At 37.5% G+C, this 25,742-nt stretch overlaps 1 protein-coding gene across 12 annotated transcripts in view; it reads left to right on the top strand.

Moving 5' to 3' along the window:
• Positions 1–24,273, top strand: part of ZNF644 (zinc finger protein 644) — an 81,009-nt gene extending 56,736 nt beyond the window's left edge. For 7 of the 12 annotated variants that reach the window (XM_037404468.1, XM_037404466.1, XM_037404465.1 and 4 more), the window contains 5 exons: positions 4,117–4,189; positions 5,331–8,377; positions 8,575–9,180; positions 19,051–19,153; positions 19,675–24,273. In XM_037404468.1, the coding sequence (XP_037260365.1) occupies positions 5,362–8,377; positions 8,575–9,180; positions 19,051–19,153; positions 19,675–19,867 (3,918 nt within the window). In that variant the 5' untranslated portion in view covers positions 4,117–4,189; positions 5,331–5,361 and the 3' untranslated portion in view covers positions 19,868–24,273. The other 5 variants (XM_037404471.1, XM_037404472.1, XR_005106772.1 and 2 more) reach the window with 5 other exon arrangements.
• The last annotated feature ends 1,469 nt before the right edge of the window (positions 24,274–25,742 follow it).

The following is a 25,742-nucleotide window of genomic DNA, read 5'->3' as shown; positions in this document are numbered from 1 at the left end:
AGGGTGGATCTGGATAGCTTTTTAAGATGGCAAAAAGTCGAAAACAAGTAGTAGGTATTCTTCTAATGATTGAAGTATTGTGATTTATACTGACTTTAGGTATTCATATTGCTAGATAACACCCAAAGTCAGGAGGTGTGAGCTGTGTGCATTGCTGTGTGGATGAAGCAAAGATACTACACAGCTATCTTCTGAGTAACTTGATTTTTTTTCTCAAGATGTGGCTGGTTTATGCTAATACACTAATAGTTCCTCTATTACCCTGTACAAACCTTCATTTTCCAAGGGCTCTTAAACATTTCACTTTTGACGGAAGCTCTGTGCTTGATGTTTGCTGTGATTAAGTCGTTAAAGTAGTAGACTGCGTAATGGGGCAGAGTGGAAGGAGACACCTCTTTCGTCCTGTGCCTAAGCTCTCTCTGGTCTGCTGCTTGTTGCCTAAAAATCTGTGACTTTGGTTCCATCATCTTTAATATAAACCGTCATTTAAGAAAGCTTTATTACAGGACTGCTTGTGGATAAAATGATAGATTTTGTTAGTTTTCTCTATTTACATAACAGAGTCTTGAGGAAGAATCTAAATGGGAACAGTGCAAACCTGAAACACTTTTCCTATATCTTGAATATTTGGATAATCCCTTGAGTGTCCTGGTTATTCACATATTTGCTGAAAGAACTTGACTTCTGAGGAGTTACTTAGCACAGGACAAGTGTATTTTTGCCTTCATTACAGCACTGCTGAAAGGTAGCGTATTTCTTTAGTTACTAACTAGGCTGATTAAATCCATTTAGGAGATAGCTTCTAAGTTTTTTGAGCCACTTAATAGTCGCTTTGTGCTTTTAGCTCACTGGCTTATATTTATGAATTTAATGAGAACTTGATATCAAAACACATAAAAGTACTCCATGCTTTTCACAAATTCAGCCGAATTCTTCCATCTTAATTTTTCAGCTCCAGTGTGCTTTCAAATCTGTTAAATCCTTGTAAAATAACATGGCTTTTGTAACAGAAACTGGCAAATCTCCAAGTACAACTGCTAGCAGGCAACAACATAGTACACTTAGTGCTGGAGTGTAAGCTTTAATGAACTAGCATTGCATGAAGGCAATACTCTTTATTTGGTGTGTGACCCTATTACATAGCCAAAGTTGTCATTATGAAATAAGAACTTGAAAATGTCATAAACTTACTGATAATAAATATAATTAATAATGTACATAGAAAATGGAATTAAGGACATTCCTATCAAAAAGAATTATTAATGAACAGAAAGTGGACAGCATAGATCTGATGACAGGAAGGTTGCATCTAATCTGAATTACTGAGTGACCTAGGAAGCTTGCTCAGAGGGATTATGGAATAATTATGTTAATATGCAATTATCACCTCATTTCTTCTGTAGTAACCTCAAGATGTAGTGTAGTAAGGGTGTTATAGCAAGTGCTGATAGTTTGCAAAAATACTGATGTTCAAGATTTTTGAGACAATAAGATTAGCCTAAGGCATTTAAATTATGATCTGTCAGCTTGAAGATAGATCTGACCTTATGCTTTTTTAATGCTTAGACTATCTGGCCACAGGCAGTCATATCTGAAAAACTCATGATTTTAAAACCTGATATTTTGTGAAGAAAAACAATAATTTGTAATAGTAAATTTGAAAGTACTTAAATAGGGGTGGAATGTAGCTTAGTTGGCTAAATACCTGGTTGTTTTCTACTTCTAAATATGAAATAATTTCTATTTAATAAATAGTGTGTCACGTAATCCAGGAATATCACTGTTAAACTGCATTACAGTCATTCTAGGCTTAACTGAAATACTTTAATTGAATAAGTATGTTTCAAAGGTATGAGCCTGGGTTTGTGTACGCTTGTGTAGGCTTTTTGAGCATTGCCATTTTTATACTTACTTATCTCCTAGGTATATTGCACTATGTGATTAAATAAAAATTACCTCAACTGTATAGTGTTTGCCCTGGTAGAGGCTATAACAAGCACTATTTCCAGCAAATTTAAAGTTTGATCTCAACTTTTAACTTTTCAAGTACACTAGGTAAGGATTAATTACTATATATTTTGACAGAAATAATACATTTTTGTTTCTGATCTGGTATAGAGAAGATAGTTTTAAAACTGTGATGGAAAAGATGTGATGTGATGTGATCCAAAGAATATTGCATGGCCTTGATTACATCTTGGTTGTTCCAATGATATATTCCCCCCCCTCCGAGTGTTCAGACTAAGTAGTGTTTCAGTTTAGTGTTGTGCTTCCTGAGTGGTCCAAGTTAGGTGATAACGTGTCCTCAAAATGATGGCGTTATGTGGAATGTTTTCTTGTGTGTGTCTAGTTAAACCTAGCACTGTTACTGCATACATTTCTACATGTGGAGTATACAATGTAAATTAAATATTGCATCTTGACTCAGTGTCATCACAAGACTGTAATTTAAAATAGATTTTATATTTGTCTTTAATTTCTTTTAAGTTTTCTTTAATACAACGCTGTTAAAACTGCTAACTTTCTTGTTGTCCTGCACATAAAATAGTAAATTGTACCACCCTGATAGCTGGAAAAAACGTGATAATTAGCAGAAAATTATTAAAATGTAACAGCGATATTATTGATACAGTAAGCATTTCAGGCTTGATTCAAAGACTGAAATCTGTAGGGACAGCTGTATTACCATAGAAGACTTCAAATCAGATCCATATGGAATAGTTCACAATCTCCATAAATACACAATATGGAAAGGAGTCTCTTACATGATAGCACAGTGTAATGTTTTAGATATTTTTCATGGTAACTCAGGAAGAGGCCCAGTTGAAAGGTGATCATAGGGTGCCCTAGCCACCTTTTTAACTTAAGCTTTAACACTAGCATTTAGCATCAGTATGGTTTTGTGTGTAGAGCAACATGGTTTTGTCTGCATCACATAAACCTGTGAAAAGTTTTCAGGAGCCATTCTGGTAATGAGGATTGCAATCTCCAAGCAGGCACGATATTCTCAGTTTGCCTCCCCGCTGTTTGGGGGGTACCAATGAGGTTGCTTTAAATGGGAAGCGTCTGTTCTTCCTCTGAACCCCTCACACCAGAACAGATGGGTGGAACTTGGAACATGGAAGGTTTTACCTCAGAGGTGGTAGCAGTGAAGCCACTCATTAACACTGAATTTGCCACTTCGTTAGCAATGTTGCTTCCTGTTGAGAAAAGCTAATCTAGGTTCTCAAATTGACTGAGCATACGTTTGCCTACCTCTGCAGTAATAAAATGAGGAAAATGCACGACTTTCAGGCAAAATTGACTTACTAAATGTCTTCTAAACTTTTTGTGAAAATTTTTATACTTTGCTGCTTGGTATTATGTGAAGCTTGCACTATTCAGTTGTAAAATTGTTGGAGCTGTTGTGCATCCGTGGAGGTTTCACTTCTTTTAATTGACTTTTGCATTACTGATTCTTAGTGTATGTTTGCACTGTCCACTTCTAACTTGTGTACGTGACATAAAGACTCCTGCTGGGTGGTGCATTATCACCATTTTAGGGTGATAGCTTTGAATGTGATCTTATTGGAAGTCTTTATTATGGTGGAAAATGACCCATTTCAAAACAGCAAAGAAATGCAAAACTCTTAAGGTGAGAAACTGGGGTGTTGAGTAGAACATTCACATAAGGGTATGTTATAGATAAATAATACAATGAAATATTTCATACACTTTAAGCATTTATTATGCATCTGATATGAGTGTTGTTGTGTTTATAAACTAGCTAGATCAATGATTAGGTAGCAAAGGAAACATTTTTAGTGACATTTTTTATTATATTTCTCTTCAAATATAATTACTTTTATCTTCAAAATAGTAAATAAGTCCTGTTACATTAAGGTTTGTTTTTTACAAACTCAAAGGAAGTTAAAGTATTTGTTTTGCCCTTTTGCTGATCTGAAACAAGACAAGCACAATACAGAGAATTTCCATGGAGTTGTAGCTATGTGGATCATGTGGATAGCGTACCATAATGTTGAATTGAAAAACTAATAGAAATGCTGGACTCATTTTAGAGTGTGACGTATAAAGGTCAAAGTGGTGTCATTTAACCGGGTTGTTTTCTCTCCTTAGGAAAAAAGGATGTCAAGAGTGGTCTTCCTTGATTTCGGTGAAGGACTGTTGCAGGGAGCCATGGATATTAGTTGTGAGTTATAACATCTTAATTCAAAGAGTCATTCAAAAGTAATGACTCCTTTTACCTGAGCTCTATTCAAAATGTTAATTAGTAGCTGAAACTTAAGTATGTGATGGCAGGAATCAAATCCCTCAAAAGATCAAAGCAAATAGTGCTCTTTAAGGGTAAAATATGTGATTTCTGTAAAACCTAGATAGATGTTTCTGGCTCCTAGATGGGTGGTTTAATGCCTTATGCTTACTGCGTTCTGAGGACCCGTATAAGAGGTGAATGCCAGGGTAGGCTTAAGTTCACACTCATATTTATTACACACTGATTTTACTGTGTAGGCAACTCCTTTGTGCTCACTAAGCATTGGGTAGATTGTACCGTGTATGAATGAAAGTTGCTTGTGGAAAGAGATACATACGCACAAGGCCTCCCAGAGAGAATGAGTACGTAGTAGTTCTCTGTACTAGTAGATACTATTATTGTCATGCTCTGGATTCAACACTGTGATTTCCTCTGGTAGGTAAATGCTAATTCAGTGTTTCTTTCGAATTGTGGGGGTTTCCCCACCTTTGAGAAGATGCTGTTTTATTTGCTGATCATTTAATATGGCCTTATAGCATCAGCAGGATCTTAAAGGAAAGAGAATCCTTTTTTAAGAAGGGAATGGGAAGACATTTTATTGCTTCAGTGAGTTTGATCCTTTGCTATGTCTGGTTTTTTTTTAAATCATGAAAATGGTTAGCAGATATCTGAGTAGCCTTTACTCCTAACTTGTTTTGCTTCTAGAAAACAACTAAAGATAAACTTTGTTTATGTTAATGTACATGTGGAATGTATTTGCACAGGTTTTGACAGTCTCATTTCCCGTGCCTTGCTTGCGTGTTGGTGTTTAGGCTTTTTTGGTCTGGGATACTGGGCAGTGACGGGTTTGCTGTATGGTTATTAACGTAGCACAGCAAAAACATATGTTTTTTTAATTGCTTCATTGCTTAATTTTTAACATGTTGAATATTCTAAATAAAAACAATACATTTTTAACAAGTTCAAACCATATTTTTAAGTTACAGTGTGAAGAAGAGTGATCCTGAAGAAAATGTAAATTAAAATTGCCATTATTTATTTCTGTGATTGCCTGATTCTTTTCTTGTTTGTTTTTTAGTGTAAATGTACTTAATGGACAGACCAGCAATATGGATGATTTAGAGATAAATACTGAAGTCACTGGTGCTAAAGAAGAAGAAGAAATCCTATGTGGTGATAATTTCATATCTGAGGAAGAAGGTGGCATTCCTAAACCACAAGAGAGCGACACGTCGTTTCAGAAGAACAGTACATTGACTCTGCCTGAGGAGTTATCAAGGGATAGATCTGAAAAAGCCTTAAGCGGAGGCCAGACTTCTCTATTTATACACGCTGGTGCTCCTACTGTTTCTAGCGAAAACTTTATCTTGTCTAGAGGAACTGCTGTTAATGGACCAGTTTCACACTCCACCTCAACTAAGACTTCCATTATGAATAAAGGCAGTGTTTCATTAACCACTGGACAGCCTGTAGGTCATCACACAGATTCCTGCTCAACTTTGACAGTGGTTCATGATCTTCAGCTGCCTGCAAAGAGTGCAACACAGAAATCAAATCAGCACCAAGTTTTATTTTTGTTACCTGATGTAGCACATGCTAAGAACCTGACTCATTCCATTAAAAATCTACCTACCTCTGCTTCAATTGGTTGTGATTCACAGAAATCAGTAGGAAATAGTGTAGATAGCACTTTAGTAGGCCAAGTAGAAGTTTGTGAGGATGATAAAAATCTGCTAGTAAAAGACGACTGTGTTGATACATTAACAGACATTTCCTCAGGTACAGGTGGTTTCACATCGGGTTGTGATCCCAGCTGGGATCCACAAAAAGAGTTTATACAGTTTCTTATGACAAATGAAGAAACAATGGAGAAGTCTCCTATTCACTGTAAAGTAGGCTTAGAAAAAAAGCGAAAAAGGAAAATGGATGTTAGTAAAATAACACGCTATACTGAAGACTGTTTTGGTCATACCAGTTGTATTCCTAGTAAATCGAAACTATTAGATGTTGACTTCTTAGAGCAGAATGAGGAGTTACAAATAGTAGAACCGCAGAAATATTCATTGAGTAAAGTAAAGCCTGAATCCACAGATGAAGAGCTTGAAGCTGTTGATGCTATCCAGCAGCTCATTTATAGTCCCACTAGTAACTGTGCAGAAGATACTTCTCCTGTTCACACTAGCACTTTTCTTTCCAATACTTTAAAAAACAAATGTGAACAGAATGATTCTGAATCGCCATCTACTTTCAGTACTGATGAACCATCATTTTATCCCTGTACAAAGTGCAATGTGAATTTTAGGGAGAAGAAACATCTGCATAGGCATATGATGTACCATTTAGATGGGAACAGTCATTTCCGACATCTCAATGTCCCCAGGCCCTATGCATGTAGGGAATGTGGAAGGACATTTCGAGATCGTAATTCACTTCTTAAACATATGATAATTCACCAGGAAAGAAGGCAGAAACTGATGGAAGAAATCCGTGAGCTGAAAGAACTTCAGGATGAGGGTAGGAGCGCACGGTTACAGTGCCCACAGTGTGTATTTGGTACCAATTGTCCCAAAACGTTTGTGCAGCATGCAAAGACCCATGAAAAAGATAAAAGATATTATTGCTGTGAGGAATGCAATTTCATGGCTGTGACAGAAAATGAACTGGAATGCCATCGAGGGATCGCTCATGGAGCAGTAGTCAAATGTTCCATTATCGGTAGCGATATGTCCCAGAGGAAAACACAGAAAAAGGCATCCTTGAAAGATCCATATTTGGGATCCTCAAAAAAATCATCAACGTATGTGTGTAAGATGTGTCCATTTACTACTTCAGCTAGAAGCATTTTAAAAAAACACATGGAATATTTGCACCCAGCATCGTGCATTGATCCCTTTGGTAGCCATCTTAGACTAGAAAAAAGAAAAGGAAGCATAATAGAAGAATCTTTAGATTTTGGTAGCAGGACAAAACAGTTGATCAAACAATCTTCTACTTTTCCAAAGAACTCTGTTTTAAAACAGGATGTAAAAAGATCATTTGGCTCTGCTTCACAGTCCACTAGCTTCGCAAAACTTCACAAGAGACCCTACAGGATACAGAAGGCTCGGAAAAGCGTTTCACAGTCATCTGTAAGTGTGTGCAATCTAAATTCTACAAACAAGACCTTTTTGATTAGAAATAGCATTGACCAGAAACCTAAATATTTTCATCAAGCAGCAAAGCAGAAAGCTAGTGTCAAAACGAGCAGTAATTATTTATATAGACACAAATACGAAAACTACAGGATGATTAAAAAATCTAGTGACTCTTATCCTTTGCATTTAAAAAAGGAAGAGTCCAACTCTGTCAGTTCTTTACATTTATTTTCTTCATCAAGTAGTCCCTGTAATAATTATTTTGTCATGGATTCAAATAATCTTGGTTGCAAAAGGGCAGAAGGCTGTAAAGATCGTAGGCATGTAGCTGTAAAAAGAGTGGTTAAAGAATCCAAGAGGGAAGGCTCTGTTACAGGAGATGATTTGGATTGCTATCCAGATTTTCTGCATAAAATGACTGTTGTTGTTTTACAGAAACTTAACTCTGCTGAAAAAAAAGACAGCTATGAAACGGAGGATGACAGTTCATGGGATAATGTTGAACTATGTGATTACACTACACAGTCTGTGGAGGATGAATCTTACAGTGATATTAATCAGGAGCATGTAAACCTATTCCCCATATTCAAAGGTAAAATGGAAGATCATGAAGCTGGTGATAAATCTTCACTTAGTTATGAGCAGAATGATGGCTTTTATTTTGAGTATTATGAAGATGCTGAGGGTAGTAACTTCCTGCATGATTTGCATGATCCTCAGAATTTAGAAAATGTAGGATCGGCATTGCCAAAGCATAATTCAGTTTTCCACTGGACGGATTTGTCGCTTGAAAAGAAGTCCTGTCCGTACTGTCCAGCAACCTTCGAAACAGGTGTTGGACTGTCCAATCATGTCAGAGGACATCTTCACAGAGCCGGACTGAGCTATGAAGCCCGTCATGTTGTTTCACCAGAACAGATAGCAACAAGTGACAAAATGCAACATTTTAAAAGAACTGGAACAGGAACGCCTGTTAAACGTGTTAGAAAAGGTAAGTTGGTTTGGGTTTGTTGTTTGGTTTTGGGGGTTTTATTATTAATTTGTGTATAAAGGGGACAAAGGGATTTATTGAGCGCTAAACAACTAGCTTTATCTTGTTATAAATCCTCTCTTACCCTTGTGATTTTCTATGGTAATGTTTGACTGTGGATAATTGTAAAAAAAAAATGGTAATTGTTTTCTTTGTAGCGATCGAGAAATCTGAAACAACTTCTGAGCATACATGTCAGCTCTGTGGAGGCTGGTTTGATACTAAAATTGGATTGTCTAATCATGTGCGAGGACACCTGAAAAGGCTTGGTAAAACCAAGTGGGACGCACACAAGTCTCCGATCTGTGTTCTGAATGAGATGATGCAAAATGAAGAGAAGTATGAAAAAATCCTAAAGGCTTTGAACAGTCGCCGCATTATTCCCAGACCGTTTGTTGCTCAGAAATTTGCATCAAATGATGACTTTTTATCTCAGAATGTTATACCTCTTGAAGCATACCATAATGGCCTAAAGACTGAAGATACATCTGTGTCTGCATCGGAGGAAGAAGGGCTGAATTTCCTAAATGAATGTGATGAAACAAAAGCAGTACTACATGATGAAAAAAAAAATCAGTCACTTACACTGATAGAACTCCTGAAAAATAAGAGGTTAGGAGAAGAAAGAAATCCTGATATTTCTCCACAAAAGATTCATAATCAAACTGCAAGAAAGAGGTTTGTTCAGAAATGTGTTCTTCCATTAAATGAAGACAGTCCATTGATGTATCAGCCACAAAAAATGGACTTGACTATGCAGTCAGGTAAGAAGATGTTTCTACCTGTCTTGACAACATTTCCAAAGAGTCCTTTAATTCGTAGAAAACGTACAAGTGCAGAGTATTTTGTTTGGGATTCTGTTCATTTCATTCTTGTTTCATTTCCAGAGGACACTGACTGCAAGAGGTAGCACAGCAAATTTTTCTGATATGTTTTTCCTGAAGTGAAAAAAACCCTTAGCACCACTGAGGGGTTTTTGCGTGGAACGTAGTTCCTGTTCTGCATGTGGCTGGGCATACAAATTCAAAGCGGACTCCAAATGAGCCTCAGTAAGGAAGATGACACATCCTGCAATAACAAGTTGAAGTGTCTGTGCATCTTTGGTAGACTAACAGTTCTGAAATGTTTGGGCTTGTAACCCTGTTTCTGGGCATTGAAACAGCTGGTTTGGGAGCTACTTCATTTAAATCTTTGAGGTTTGTGCAAAGCAACATTTGCTCAAACTAACAGAACTGTTGATACCATTATAAATGCATAATATTCCAAATTGGTGAATCACTGTCAACTAATTTGGATGGTTTTAGGCAGATGTACTCTTACAACATAGATTAATTATTGTTTGTTTCGAAATTGCGGCTGCTGTGAGAAACATGCTTTCTTTAGGGCCTGTCTATCCTGAGTGAAGACCTGTGCTGGTTCAAGCTTTGTTGGAATACAGTTGTAGCCAGCAGGTTTCTAATGCATAGCCCCTGACCGATACGGACAGAGTGCCCCTCCATTGAGAATTGTGCTAACTAAACAATTCTATAGGCAACTTCCTAGATACTCTGTATACTAATGGAGCAGGTTTTTAGAGTGATGTTTTTAGACCTACTTGTCGTTATTTCTAGTCTTGGGGAATTCTTAACAACATCCTTTTTAATGTGTATGTAGAGCTTGCATTTACCTGTTTCTTGTTTGGGCACCACCTTATAATGCTGCAGCATGCTTTAGATCGAGGAGCAGGATCTTATTTTTATACTCCTGACTTTTTGGTTCTCTTGGTTTTCTTGTCATTACCCAGTGCAGGTTAGTAAAACTGGCAGTGCCTAGTACTTTTTCACCTATATTCTTGTCTTCAGTTAAACAAATAAAAAAACCAATAGTCTGATGTGCTCAGAAGTTCTTTTAGGGGACTACAAAAGTGTGCTAGTCAATTTCTTAAGATTGATGACGTTTAAAATGACATAGTAGAGGTGGAACAGAATTACATTTAATGTCTTCTGGACGTCTGTGGTTGTCCTTTAAGATGGGAGATTGCTTAATGAAGGAAGTATATCTCTGACAGGCATAATGATTTGAAAAACAATGCTAAAGGAATAGCTTGCCAAACCTGACACTGTGTATTACTTTGTTTAATATTTACCACTGAATACTAGGTAGCACCTCTTTGGTTGTGATAAACAACCAGGTAAAAATAAACATATGCTTGCATAGTACTAACAATTACAAATGGGGCCTTTATCTGTGGCTGAGGTAACAGAATTTGACAACTAACGCACTGTGCCAGTTGAGTTAATACGAAAATATTTAACATCAAGTTGAAATTCTTCTGTTTTCCCTAAAAAGGCAAATATTCCTAGTTCTGGATTTAGTTTTTAAAAAGGTTTTTACCAACCAGGTGTTCTTCTTCTGTAACTTGCCTGAAAAAACAGCATGTCTTCTGTGGGCTGCTGGAGAATAGCATTCTTTCCTTCCTGCAAATACAGGCTTTCCAGCTGAGTAGTTTTAGCTTTTTTATTTATTCTTCTAATAATTTATTAGTAGAGAACTTGGTTAGTTGACCAAAACAATATGTCTTTGGTAAAATAAAGGGAGAAACATTATGGTAGAGTTGAGTAGGGGATAAGTTATAATGGTTTTCTTTGTCTGGTAAGTGAGGAGGTCAGTATTGTTTCACTGTTTTCCTGTGATAAATAGCATGTTGCTTTCTTGATCATTTATTTAGCACAAAGATTTTGGCAAAAAACTTCAAATCGTTATCTTTCATTATTAATTGTGTAATGAACAGAAAACACACTGAACAAAATGTTTTGTCTAACAGCTGTTCAGTGGTGTGTTTTACCACCTTTTTCTCTGAGCCTTCAACAGCAGCCTAATTTAGTATTGAGCTCTTCAGTCTTATGGGTAAAACACTTTCAATTACTGCTTTCTCGACTAGACTTTTAAAATTCTCTTTATTGGAAATGTTGCAAGCTCTGAAATTTCTCAACAGAATTGTGCTGTTCAAATTGCAGGGTTGAATTTGGGATTAGAGCTTCATAATGTGGAGATCTGTAGGAACTTGATAGCAGGTATTAAACACAGAGTAGCCTAATGGGCTCAAGTTGCCTCCTTTCTGTTCTTTTCCAAATAACATGGTTTGGCTTAAAGCACTACATGGAAAACTAATAACGGTTAACTTGGATCCTTCTAATATACTAAACAATTGCGTCAATGCAGTGAATATATTTTAAACCATCTTTATTGCAGAAAACTTTTTACAACGCTTTGAGAATTTCATTTTTTGAAGAGAGAACTGGATTATAGTTTTCTTTTGAATGATAGGTATGCCTGTGAAGCTTAGAACGTGTGTGCATTGCAATACGACGTTTACAAGTGCTGTTAGCCTGTCCAACCACTTACGCGCTTATGCACGAAAGAAGAGTGCTGGACTTTTGACTGGGACAGGTATGTTTTGTTACAGATGTAAAAGCAAGTCTGTCTATGATACATTTTCCTCATCAGACTGGACAAAAGCATATGTTAATTCAAAATAATAATGAAGCTTCTGCTGGTAAACAATTTATTTGCCATAAAACTTCAGCAACTTTTAAGAAAAGGTATGTTGCTGTTGTCCACTCTCATGTCTGATTTTCATTCTTATTTATTTTGGATCCAACACTTAAGGTATGTAAGCAAAACTAAGAGGTGGTTGCTTAAATTCATTCTACAATATCACAGCTTCCAAACCAGCTAGTTGACCTTCTAATGAAGTGTTTAAAAGTACCTCAAAAATTAGAGGAGGGGGAACCCCCCCCCCAAAAAAAAAAAAATCCACACAATGAACCAACAAGTAATTTTTACGATCCAGTGCATATAATTACTAAGAATACTATAGTTAAAACAGGAAAAGCAAGTAATTTTACAGTTTGTGTATTTCTAACAGCATATTCTTGTTTGGCTCACAACCCAGAAACTACCTGGTCTGACATGGAGTGAGTGTAGTACAGCATTTGGCACTGCTATTAATGTTTTTTATGAAAACATACTTCATTTTGAAATTCCTATAATATTCCATATTTCGACTTATTTCCAGACACTTGCAGTTTGCTTGGCTGTAAGCAATTTCTGAGTTTACTTGGATTATTGCTGAAATTAGTGGAGTTTCATATGATCAACAGCAAATAGGGGAGCAGAAATGAAATACAATGAGGAAAATCTGGAGATATGAAGTCTGGAATATTCAATAATTAACAAGAGCAACCATCAGTTTTCTGTGTCAACAAGCGCAGACTCCTACATAATGCTTTAGAAAACCGCATAATCCTTTTTTTAATCTGCAGATGTAATTCCTTATGATAAGAATGACAAACTGAGTTTCAGGCTTTCTCTGCAGAAGGCTAAAAGAAATACTTTTACAAACTGGGCCTGTGGCTGCCAGGTCTTACGTTATACTAAGTTAATGCTATAACAAAGTAGATTTAGAAGGAAGTCAGCAGATGCAATAATATCCAATGTGTAGGAGTGTATGCCTTCAGTTAGTGATTCTGAAAGTTTTCATATTTACACAGTAGAAAGGTGATGATAGCGGACTTCATTTACCACTGCTGTGATTTGATAATAGCCCTGTGGTAAGTTACTTTGCTTATATACCTACTGGTGAAATATTTTTCAGTAGCTACATATTTAAATTGCATGCTGAAATCTTAACAATAATTCAGTGGAGGAGACACTGTGGCAAACAGGATAGTACACAGATTGGATCCTGGACAAGCTCCTTGTACCTCAGCCTCCCTTTTGCTAAATGGGAAAAGTGAGGGTAGCTTGTGAAGGTGCTTTCAGGGATTTTTAATTATTTTCTTTAAGAAATGTATTTTGCTAGTGAAGCAGTAGCATACTCATCAGAACAGTTGCCACTTTCTTTAAAAGAACTGAAAGAAAACTCTGGAGTCTTGTATCATTGGACCTAGAAGTTTATTTAAAATTAGGTTAGAAACAAAGCTTATAAAAAGGGTTAGGAACAAAACTTTAAACAAAAATGTCTTTTGATCTCAGAAGCTGGAGCTGAGCCAGACGAATAGCCTGTCCCATGTCGATAAAGGCCTTTCACTGAAACTGATGACTTAGAGAGGCTGAACTTTTAGCTATACAACATTGTGCAACCAATGTATATTTGTATTAACTTAGTCATTACCATTAAAACTGTTGTAACTGCAAAGATTGTAAACTTTGCCCAATTTACTTTTTGTTCAAGCAAGCTCAATGCAAGGCTTGTGGACCAAAAAATACGCTTTTAAACAGCGGTTTTATTTGATATTCGGCTTTGTAAGTTTTATTCCAAAATTTCAGTAGCACTCGCTAGTTTTAAACTTCTCTATGAGTGTCACTCTTGAGGAGAACTCATTTTTCTTACTAAAAAATGGTTGCAGTTCAGGGCAATTTTGAGATGTCTTCAGTTTGGCATCAGCCTGGATCCTGTGTGGAGACAATGAAGATAGTTTTATACATGTTCTTCTTGTTTTCACAAAGCCTTTCTTTTATCTTCTAAAGTAAACATAACTACTGAAAAGAAATCATATTGGCTCAATATTTGTCTCAGTTTCTTGCTGCAATTAAATAGTTATGTGTAAACATGAATGCTGTAATTTCTGTAATTATTTGCCAACTGTGGGAGCTATCTAGGCATTACTGTTTAGTAAGAGAAACATAGTAATGTCTGCATGTCACCAAAGTGAGACCTTTCCTAGTGTTAGGTTAGCTTACATACTAGTCTTCTGCTCAGTTTTTCAGTTGTCTGCGTGTTTTTGATACTATTATCGTATTGCTTTTCTATCAGATGCCCTGCTTCTTCAGAGTCAGTAATTTGATCAAATCTCACCCTTTTTTTGTTTTGTTTTTCAAATGCACCTTGAACAGTTTTAGCAGTAATAATAGACGTAGTTAAGCACAATGGTAAATTTTGAGAATAGACTCAAGATCCTAGAAGTGAAACTTTCTAGGCTGTTGGCTGTTCAAGGTTAGTGTTTATTAAACTTAATTTGTGCCTATAGTTATGCTGTATGGATCCACTGTATAGCAAACGCCTGTCTAGGTTCATTTTGATAGTGACTGGCTTTTGTGTTAGTGCTTGTGTGATGGTCTTCAGAGGTCTGACTGGAACATTAATTTTTTTTGTTTTGTTATGCAGTCCAATTTTGACCAATGTAATGATTTAATTGCTCATCCTGAGTAGATGCGACTTTCCTTCTATACTTATTTTGATGAATAGCAACGTGTAAGTGTTTCTCAGAGCATGTGGCAAACTTGCTTGTTTCTTCGGATTATCTTTAAAGCATTAGAGAGACCTATGCAAAATCTTCAAAATGCATCTTACTCTTCTTGGCACAGTTGTGTATTCAGCTTCCTTCCTTTTCTTCTCTCCAGGCTTCACTTCCCCCTGCCCCCAAAGTCTCTTAATACTCTTTTGCACCTTGGCTTTTTACATCTTTTCTTTGTTCACTCTTTTCACATACTCAGTCTCTTCTTACTGGCTGTCATCTTCCGGGAATCACCACTTTTTTCTTTGGTCTTTGCTTATGTAATGGAGCCTGATTTTTCAGAAATTCGAGACAGAACAATAAAATACAGAGCAAGGAGTCTGGCCTTTGAGCCAGTGGTATGGCTGAAGTAGCAGTTCATGCAGCTGCTATGCTTCCAAATAATTTCTAATACTGCTTTGCCAAAATTGTAGCTTTGGGAAGTTTACTGTGGAAGCATATACAGCTACAGCAGAAATCAGATCTGCGGGCTTTGTGTGTCTTTATTCTGTGCTGTTACAGTTATAACTGATCAGCTGGCACAATGAGCTAATTTTTAGTGTCCTATAAAATCCTTCAGGGAGCAAATTACTGGAGGGTTTTTTAATGCATTTTACTGTGCAGTAATGATGAGGATAGATAGCAAGTGATAGAATTTGAGAAACTAGTGAATAAATATGCAAGAAAGATAATTCATTATTTTTTACTGGGTGGTGTTTATAAATGGTTAATTAGATCCATTTGTGCATTCAATTATTCAACTTGCGTTAGCTTACATTCACTATGACAAACATAATGAAGTCTGAATAAAGACCTAGCTTTGGTCTTCCTGAAATGAGAAGTATTCTATGTTGGGGGACATCAAGACAGAGCGTGCAAAGTAGCATAGATGTACTTGACATTTGGTGTGAGGTTCAAAATTAATGGCATGAAGGACCTCTAATGGTGACTTTTCTAATTCATGTTCTCTTAGGCATGCACATTTCAGCCTCCTGTCTCCATCTGCTTCATGGAAGCGGTCATGGAGGTAAAGAAGGCTTTTATATCTGCCTTTTTACCTAGCATGTATTTTTCTAAGTAGTGGGCTCTGAAGTTGAACTTGAGTGCCTCAAGGAGACTTCTCCAAAGTTTGTTTGTCTTTTGGTTTAGATGGGTTCTTTCTCTGTCATGCTGTATCAGAAGTTTGATGAAGTGGTATAATTGGTTGTTTACTAAATGTTTTTGGAATAGCAATTAGGAAACACCAGGTGGCCAAACTTGAAGGAAGGAGGCTTCTTCCAAAAAGAGTTGGGCCTTTACAGGAAATGCAGGGTGGTAGTCTGGGAGCTGTGATAGCCACAAAGCAAGCGCTAATGGTAGGTAGTTCCTGCTTCTCTCTGGCAATTTGTTGCGATTTCCATGCAGCTTACTAGAGCTAAATTATGCTTGGTCTCGTCTGGGAAGTGCTAAAAACATACCTGCTGAGGAGGTCATGCTTTGTTACAGTAAAGGCATCAGAAGAGCAGTAACTAAGTTTTGTCAGAACATGGCTATGCTTTCTTACGGGTGGGGCAGTGGTGTGACTGATTTAATGCTTGCAAGCACTTGTAAGCATCATATGAAAAGAGTACTTCGGTGTATGCATGTGACTTCATTTAAATGTGTTGCTCTCTGGATAGACAAAAATGAAATTGTGACAGTTACCGGTACATGTATCTGATAACTCGTTTATGAATTACGGTTTTCCATCAGCTTTACCCAGATATTGCTCTTTCTCCACTTACATTCCTGCTCCATTGGAGTAACTTGAAAATGTACTTGTGCTGCTTTGTGCCCCATTAAAATGTGAAGGAATATGTTCACCAGATCAAAAGACAAAGGGAACAAAAAATACCCCTTGCAACAGCATCTTGCTTGGGCAAATCGGCTTCCAGTCTTAGTTAAGCTACTCTGAGAATGCATTGAGTGATCTGAATTTTTTTTCTTGACGTCTTTTACTGTGGTATTTTCTGTTCTTTGTTTTGTAGTTTCTTTATCTAGAGCCTCTCATAAACGGCTCGGGGAAGATGTCCATTCTTTTGTTTTCCTTGTGTTCTCATTGTTCTTGGAAAAGGTACCTTTCAGGGAAGTAGAAACTACCCCTCCTGGTGCATATGGCAGTTTCTGTGTTGCTGTCTATTTGACTGCACAGTAGTTCAGAGGGTTTTTAGAAGATGACACACAGGCACAAAAAGCCATTAGGTTTCAGGAACTCTGTTGCAGAGGACCAGTTCAGGTCTAGTTAGAAAGTGAAAGATCTCTGAAATGCTTGGGATGTATGTGAGTAGAATCTAATTTCTTGAGGGGAATGGATGTCTTAAGTTTGCCAACATGAAAGAAATAAGCCTGTTCTTGTTTCAAATGCATGTAGGCTTCTCTGGGAGGAGGAAACTGTGGTCTACTGCTTTTTTTTTTTTCTCTCATCTCAACTGACATCAACTAACTGACATCAGCTGCAACTCGTGGATATGTCTGCATTCAGATAATACTGACTTCTGTTTCCCTCCTTCCCATGATGTTCTGCAAAATCAGCAATGGCAAAGCTTTTGCTGTAATAACTGCTTCACATAAGCCACAGCTCATGCAAATAGTTCTCTTCAGAGAATGGGTTCTGGGTTTCAGTATTTTATCTGCTTACATTTGTGGTGATGTTGTTACTGATGTTGCGGTATGTAAAATATTTGTACTACTCGGTAGTTGCTACAGCCTGAAAGATGGTTAGCAGGTTTTTTCTTCCTGATTATATGAGGAATATGCTTTTGATGAGACCATAAAGCATTAAGAACCCCTTACCTATTCACTTTTCCAGAAGTTATCTTGGCCATTTCTGTCTCTCTCCCCCCCACCACCTTGGGTTACTGCCTTTATATCCAGACTGCTTTCATTGTTGCTGTCAGAAAAAATGCTGTTGAGCCTCATCTTCCTAATGATGGTTTGACCCAGGGTCTGAAGGAATTCTCTTTAGGTTGGTATCTGCTTTCTATTTTTATGATTAGTTCTCGGGTACCTTCAAACATCAAAAAGTCATTCTAATTTTTCTAGATATACTGTAGGAATCTTTAAAGCTGGGGATGGAACTGGGAAATGTCTCGTGTACCTACAACTTAAAAGTTTGGCTACAGGGTAAGAGCATGAGAGGTGCTCATCTGGACGATGTGAGAAAAATGAAGGATGCAATCAAGACTGTGTGTTCTTTAAATCAGCATGTTTTGCCTCACCAGATGATGTCTTATGCTTCAGAATACTAAGAGGTTTATTCTTCTGTTTTATATTACAGGAGTCAGACAAGTGTAACAATTTTTTAAGATGTTACTGCCAAGTTGCTTCAGTAGCATAGTGTTATGCCTTTTTGGTATCAAGTATACCACTTATTACTGTCTTTCAGGTTCTGTGGAGTTTTAGCGTTGGTGTCTTGTGTTTTGGAGTAGAGTAAAGCTAGAAATACTTCTCAGTTCAAGCAATCCCAAACTTACTGTTTTTTTCTTGAGCTTTATCAGCTGTATTCATCATAACAATATTAACTTCGCTTAATCCCCTCATTCCCCAGCTCTGGCTCCTAGAATCTCCAGGTTTTGTTACAGATTCCTATTACACCTGTTTATGGGAGGTATGGACCTCAGTGCTAACTGAACACATTTGCTATGTGTTTCTTGTTCATACACATTTTCATACATAGTTTCAAATGCTAGACTGAATTTAAAAAGTGGCCTTGCCATCCCCATTTATTGTCCAAATACAAGCTCCCACTGCCAAGGATTAATACATAATTTTTATAAGGTGCATTAGAATTCAGGCAGGAGTAAGGGGGGAAGCTTCATATGACATTCTTAAATTAAAAGGACAAACTTTTGCTTTATGTTTGAAAATAAATGGCAGGTGTTATATTCAAACTAGCAATTCTTGATGGTATTAGCTGAAAGCTACAACTTCGTGAAATTGTAACTTGGTTGAACATGAGTCGTCTTATAATGGTACTTGAACTACTGAACAAATTCCAAGATTTTGACGGCGTTTTATACATGAAAGGGAGTTTCCAGTGGTGCTTTGCTTTTATATAATTCTGCAATAGGTTAGTAGGTCCTTGCTGATACTAAAACAACAGTTTAATGCTGAATGTCAGTTATCTAGTCTTCTAAAGAGCAAGCACTGTGCTAAACTAAAAAAATAGCTTCATGTGTTTTGCCAGTAAGTTTCTTAGAGCATGCTGTAATTGTTTTGGATTTACATTATAATTACATGTAGAATAACAAGGAGGTAGATGTCTTTTCACTACTGCTATAGGGGATGCTTACTAAATATCTCTGTTTAGTTAACACTCGTTGAAGTATCACTTTCACATATGGAAATTTCTCTTCTTAGCTTTAGACTGTAAGCAAAAGAAGTCAAGGTCAAGATCCGGAAGCAAGAAAAAAATGCTGCCTTTACCTCATAGTGCTGACGAAGTTTACATACTCAGATGCAGGTACATAGGCTTATTTTAATTGAAAGAACACATTCCTAAAGGCTTGCTAATTTTAATCCTGAGACTGTATCCTGTGAATGTTTGTGATTAAATTGAGTAATAAGAGGGGGGAAGCAATTGCCTATTTTCATTAATTTGAACAAAAGAACTTGAATCAGTCATATTTGGATATTAGGTTGCCAGCTGTTTTCTCTAACTAAAATCTTACTGGTCATGTCTGAGTAATATTCTCTCCTTCAAAATAAACCTTACATAAGAACAACAGATTATTATTGCAGCGTTAAAAATGTAAGAAATGTAAAAAGAAAAAGTAAGAATGTAAAAAAAAAAAAATGCAGTTTTTTCATGCTGACGTTTCCTATAATATAATATAAATGAACTCAGTTACTAAGGTTTTCAGCTAAAATACGTAAAAACAAACTTTAAAAGAAAATCAGGACTTCCCACTCAATGTCTTTTATGTTATAATTTTACAGTAAAGCTAGATATATCTTGATGGAATAATTTTAATATTTGCATAGGTTTTGTGGTCTGGTCTTTCGAGGACCTTTGTCTGTTCAAGAAGACTGGATAAAGCACTTGCAGCGACACATTGTCAACGCAAATCTTCCACGGACTGGAGCTGGCATGGTTGAAGTCACATCACTACTTAAAAAGCCTGCTTCAATTACTGAAACTTCATTTTCTTTACTGATGGCAGAAGCAGCATCATAGAACAAGGAAACGTTTTAAATTTTAATTGGATGTAAATTTGAAATACTTTGTCATTTTTTAAAATAAATTGCTACACTAAATTATGTTTATAAATGCTAAAGACAGAAAAATAGAGGAAGTGGATTACAGTAACATCAAACTAAATTGAATACTTAACAGTTACAGTAAGTAGTCTTTATATTTTATATAGGGTGGAAGATGTGTTTTTAAGGTTTATTATGTTTTTGTCAGTTACTGTGTTCACTATCAATACAAGACCATTACATGTATGGCAGCCATTTTTAAATTGTTGCACATGGGTACTTAAAAGACAGATTTTAATAAAGCAAAGAAACCATGTTCTCTTCAGTGTTACCCAAATCAAGGCTCTGTTTATTCCAAAAAGAATTACATAGTAAAATAAGATATTATTATATTTTGTTTGTATGTATGTAGTGTTTTGTATAATACCAAGAACTGCTAATACAATTTACTCAACTTAGGGCATTAAATATCATGTACTTCATAGTTCAAGAGACTGTTTCATTCAAATAGGGCAATTAGTACTCTTCTATCTAGGTGTGTACGTGTTTTTTTTAAATCACATGAGGCTTTTTGTACTAAAAAGTGGAGGGAAACTTGTTTAAACAAATTTCTAAGAGAAATATGTACATAATACTGGAAATTTGTGGTAAGGAAATATTCTTTACTTCAGTTGCATTTCTCACTGACAATAAAGTGGTGCATCCATGCTACCTCCTACTTGTCAACAAAGATGGTATTTACCCTTAAGTTTTTGTATCATAGTAGATTCAATCCAACTATCTTTATTACAAAGCATCTTTTTGTTAACAAGTTTGTTTCTTTATGATGATTTACTTAAAGTCTGACTTGCTTACAGAAGTTTGCCTCTCTACTATTTTATTTAACACTGTAGAAATGTACTAATAAGCATTGCTCACTACACGGTTAGAGTAGACTTTTCATTTATAATTCTGTTTAAAAGATTGATCATTTTAGAAAATTTGAACACAGATTGAAATGTTTCTACATATGAAGAGAATGTTTACAACTTAAATTTTAGAGCTTGTTTTGGATGTGATTATATGTATGAAAACTGTAACACTATGCTCATGCTAAGGACCTACTTACAGAATTACTGAAATAAATGTGCTGTGAGGATGGAAATATGGTGCAGGTGTCTTGGTCATGCTGAATTGTGTTTGTTCATTTAAACTGTTTTCAGAACATGATTTTTGTTTAAATCAAATTAGATTCCTCTACAAATCAATTTTGTATGCAAGTAACATTTCATTTTACTCATATAGGGTAACCGATACTGTAGTTAAGCCAAGGATATGCATTGATATTTTCTTTATATGTAAATAAAGTTAAAAGCAGTTAAAACAAGAGGAGTATTTTGGTAGAGTATATACATACCTCACTGCCAGTGAAATTGCTTTCCTATGGTATATCTCCTTACCAGAAAAATCTCTAAATAAAAAGGTTTAAATAAAATCTAAATGTCTATAATGTGAAGCATTTATTTGCATTGTGTGAATTAAGTTTGTGAAATTGATTTGTCTTGCTTGAGATTAGAATCTTCTCATGATCTTAAGTAAAAGTACATTTACTTGCAATAAACTGACTTGTTCACAGACACATTACATTTGATTGGTGGAAAATATGAATAAATGTCTGTCTTCCTGTATGTGCATGGTTCAGAGGTAACACACAAGGCTTGTTAACGGTCTGGTAAAAATAGGTGGGTTAGAAATGCACAGCTGTACAGGACAGTCCTGAGACAAAGCCATCCTCGCTCTGTCAAGGCTATCATTAAATGAGTGATATTGGGTGTTTTACTGTACACGTTGCTACAGATAACTTCAGCTTTATTGACAAAATTTATTCCCTTTTTTTTTTTTAACTGGGAAAGCTGTATCAGTTCATTTAAAGGCTGGAGAAAAAAATACTTTAGAGATTTTAGGAAAGGTAACTGGGATGTTGAAGTGTATTGCAGACAAATTATATGTATGCAGACTAACGAATTTCTAAATTTGTGGATGATTGTGGGGGGGGTTTATATGCTGTGAAAATGGAAGAGTAGCAGCAATGTGTGGAAACGGAATAGAGGGAAGTGATCAGATCACCTTGAATGTTTATAATGCTTTAATAGAGTGCTTGTTTACCTTTCTCACCAAAAAGGGTGCTTGTAAGAGCACCGTATTTTGTGGCTGTTTAACAGATGAAAAAATCAATTGAGTGCAAATGATATTTATCTAGTATTGTTAAGAAAGCTTGTGAGGTGAAGCCATACCATGCAGAATTCTGCATTAGCAAAAAAACTCTATTAGGTTCATAATAATAATAAAAACTAGTTAATTCTATTTAATTCATTAAACCCCAATAGTGAGCTGCTTTGTGTAACACTAAAATGCAAGGTTGTGTCTGCAGAGCAGGGAGCTAGCTCAAGGCCTGATTATTTTCCAAAATGAGATTCTTTTGATCAGGAGCAGCAGTTTGCAGTGGCAGGCTTTCTGAGTGGGTGCGCTGGAGCTGTGTACCCTGCTTGCATCAGATCCTTGGCAATATAGTTTGAAATAACCAGAAGAGTTCTACAATTTCTGTATATATTAAGTTAATTGCATATATGGTTGATACAGACTGAATGATCTTCTTAAAACAAAACTGACTACCCTTAAGCTTTCTTTAGCCTCCAGTCCTCAAATGGGGCTCTTCATTTTCTTGGTTTCTGTTGTTTGGAAATACAGATCTTCTGTCACTGCCTGCAAGGAGATACAAATTCCCCTTTCCAGAGTGACAGAGATTCTAAATAATCTGATGATAGAACAGAGTTAATTAAATCTCTATATTATATGAATCTCATGTTTTGAGATGTGTGGCTTGAGAGGCAGTGTGGCAGTCTGTGCTGAAGAGCTGGGCTTCCAGAACTGCACGTATAAACACGAGTGTTAGTCTGTTCACGTTGGCTAGATTGCTGTGGGGTAAAGGCTAGCGTAGTGATTTTTATTTGGTTGATTTTGGTTCATTATCATAATCTTATGTGTTTCTGGAGTTACTCTAGTGTCTGGTAAAGGTCTCTTTAAGTAGCAGCCTCTGGAAAATTATGACAAAATTTTGAGAATGCTTAGAGAAACCTGGAAATCATAGAAGACCCCACCTCCCACATTTTGTAAGATGGCCTATATCCCTTAGCTCCAGTGATACTTCCAAATCATCTTAAAAAATTAAAACTCTGTTTGCATTCCTTGAAATGATGTTTCTGCAGGATCTCCAAAAGGCGATTTTAAAGTGCCTGTGGTAGCCACTGCCCAGTGGTAGCATGTTCAGGCTGTATGCATGGAAAATAGGAGATGGAGGCAAGTGGATAACAAATGTTGGCTCACAAAGATCCCTGGGCATTTGCTTCTGTTTGCCATATACTGCTTCGTGTGGATTGTGTGACTTGTATTAGGCGGGCTGCTCCCGCAAGCCGAGGTGGTCCAGCTCTGCCTGCAGATCAGCTCAGACCTCCCCAGGGCTTGCCTCACCCGGCCGGTGGCGTCAGGAGATGAGCTGCTGGCTCTTCTCAAGGGGAGAGGAAGCACAGGCCAGACAGTAGGTAACGCTAGCTACTGGGGAAGGAGAGCGGGCACCTAACGTGCCAGAGATGGGCGACTTAACGGCTGGGGCTTGTGCCCTGGGCCAGGCTGTGTTTGAGCTGTGTGCCGGTTCAAAGTTCTACCTTTTCAGCCACACTCAGGGAGATCACCAAGGTCTTTGAGGTAAGTGGCTCACAGGAGGAACGCGAGTGGTGAATTAGGGCTCAGAGAGGTGCATCCACCCAAAGTTTCCCAAAGGTCAGCGCCACAGGATGGGGGTGGCGAGGTCGGTTCCTGCAAAAGTGTTTTGACTCCAGTGCTTTGTCTGGGCCGGTTGTGGGGCTGGATTGCCTGCATGTCACTAGTGCTTTAAAGAAGTGTTATTCATTAAATCTACCAGATTCTGAAAACCTACAGAAGATATAAGTTTGTTGCGCAAATGTGGAAAAATTAACAGCAAATAACAAGTACTTTCTTCTAACTCCATGTGAGGGCTGTGAACAAAGCCTGTTTAGTTGAGCACCGTGGTCAACAGACTTCCACTTTTTATCACAGTAGTTAATGGCCTGGATACTTAAACACCAGTTTCATATTAAAATAAAAAAAAGGGGTTTATAGTTTTGACTTTGTTTTTTTAAAAAAATCTTTTTAGGGTGGTACGTACTTAAAAAAGCCAACTGCATTATGATTTCAGATATTTGAATCCACCATGCTTTGTAGGTGCTGTTGCCTGATACATGGGTAGCAATTTTGATGTAATGGAAACATTTGGCCGTAGTGCCAGGTCTGTAATCTCTTGCAATAAAATGTTCCTTTTTAACACCACAGGCTTCTTGGTGTTCTTCCCGTTGTTCGGAGGTGAGCCACACAGCGTGTGTCACTTAACTGGGGGACTTCCACCCTAACGTGGGTGTGTGGCAAGACAGGGTGGCTTTGCTGGCTGTAGCCGCCTGAAAATGCAGAGGTGAGGCAAGGAGAGGGTGGTTACATCCCAGTATTGGAGACCAAGGGTTGGTGGCGAAGGGAACATCACCAGAGCCAGGGGCCCAAATCTGGATCCGAATCACAAATAACAGCAGCTCTCATTAGCACACATCCTCCCGCTTCTTGCTTTGCACAGTCTCATTTTGCTGATGCCTTCTTTCCCAGTTAGAAGCAGTTTTTCCCTACAATGCTCGCCGTGCGGTGGCTTCCACACATACTTGGACCCAGAGTATTCTGGAAAACCCAGTCTGCCTGGCACTCCACAACAAATTCCCCACAGTCTCCTGCTGCAGCACGAAAGGATTCATTGCCATGCCGCAAGCAGTCACACACACATGCTGTAAGAACAAAAATGAAGAGATAATAAAATTCAGCGTAGAAGAGCGTTGGGGTGGTTGGTTGGTTTTTTAAACAAGGGCTGGAGTGGGGGTTCCCTCCACACTGTCCTACTAGGGCTGATACTCCAGCGCTGCTCGTTCTCATTTCTAGTTGCACTATAGGCTGATAAAATTGTATTTGAAAAAGCGAAACGAGGCAGCCCTCTGACTTCAGCACCCTATTCGCCTATTAAGATTTGAACATGTCAGCAAACAGCTTTCTCATAAAACGTGGTGGCACTCACATGCATCAGGTGGAAGAACCTTGTGGTCCAAGTAGCTGCGAGTGGCTGCAGCGCTTTCCCTTTGGGAGCCATTCTGGCTGCCTTAGCTCAAGTGCGGGCAGTGCCAGGGTGCCAGCACGGGGAGGGGGGGCTGTGTGGGGTGGTGCTGGTTATGGAGGTGGTGTGCCCATCTTGCCTGAAGGCTAACATGCTGTTATTTTGGCTAGAAATAAAAAATGGATTAACTGCACCCCTGTTGGGGTGCGCTTCTCTAGGTGGAGGCAAAGTTTGTTACAAAAGCTGAAAGACCTTTCTTGTGCAGGCTCTGCACGCTCCTTTTGTTACAATTAAAACCCAACAAATAGCATCCTTGGTGACTGTGAGCCCACAGGCCTCAGAATTACAGCTCTTGCTGTCCAGTGGGGGAACGAAGAGAGCCCTAGAGCCTTCTTACAGATCCAAAGTGCTTGTACCATACATGTTGTATAAATCGCAACACTGGTGGGCTTTCTGTCTGTGCTATATTTTCACTTATAAGTACACTTTCAACTTGTAAGCTCTGAGCTTTACATACCAGGTGATGATAATCTCTGTACTTTTGTGTCAGAGACCTGCAACATGAAACATGTTTACGTGATGTTTATGGTGCATGTTCCCAAACATAATCTACCGCTAGTAAAAAATCTGTTTGTTGGAAATGTGAAACTTC

The sequence above is a fragment of the Falco rusticolus genome, chromosome 11 (assembly GCF_015220075.1).
Source record: "Falco rusticolus isolate bFalRus1 chromosome 11, bFalRus1.pri, whole genome shotgun sequence".
NCBI lineage: Eukaryota > Metazoa > Chordata > Aves > Falconiformes > Falconidae > Falco > Falco rusticolus.
The sequence above is the reverse complement of the archived record's forward strand: the minus strand, read 5'-3'. Positions and strand labels throughout refer to the sequence as shown.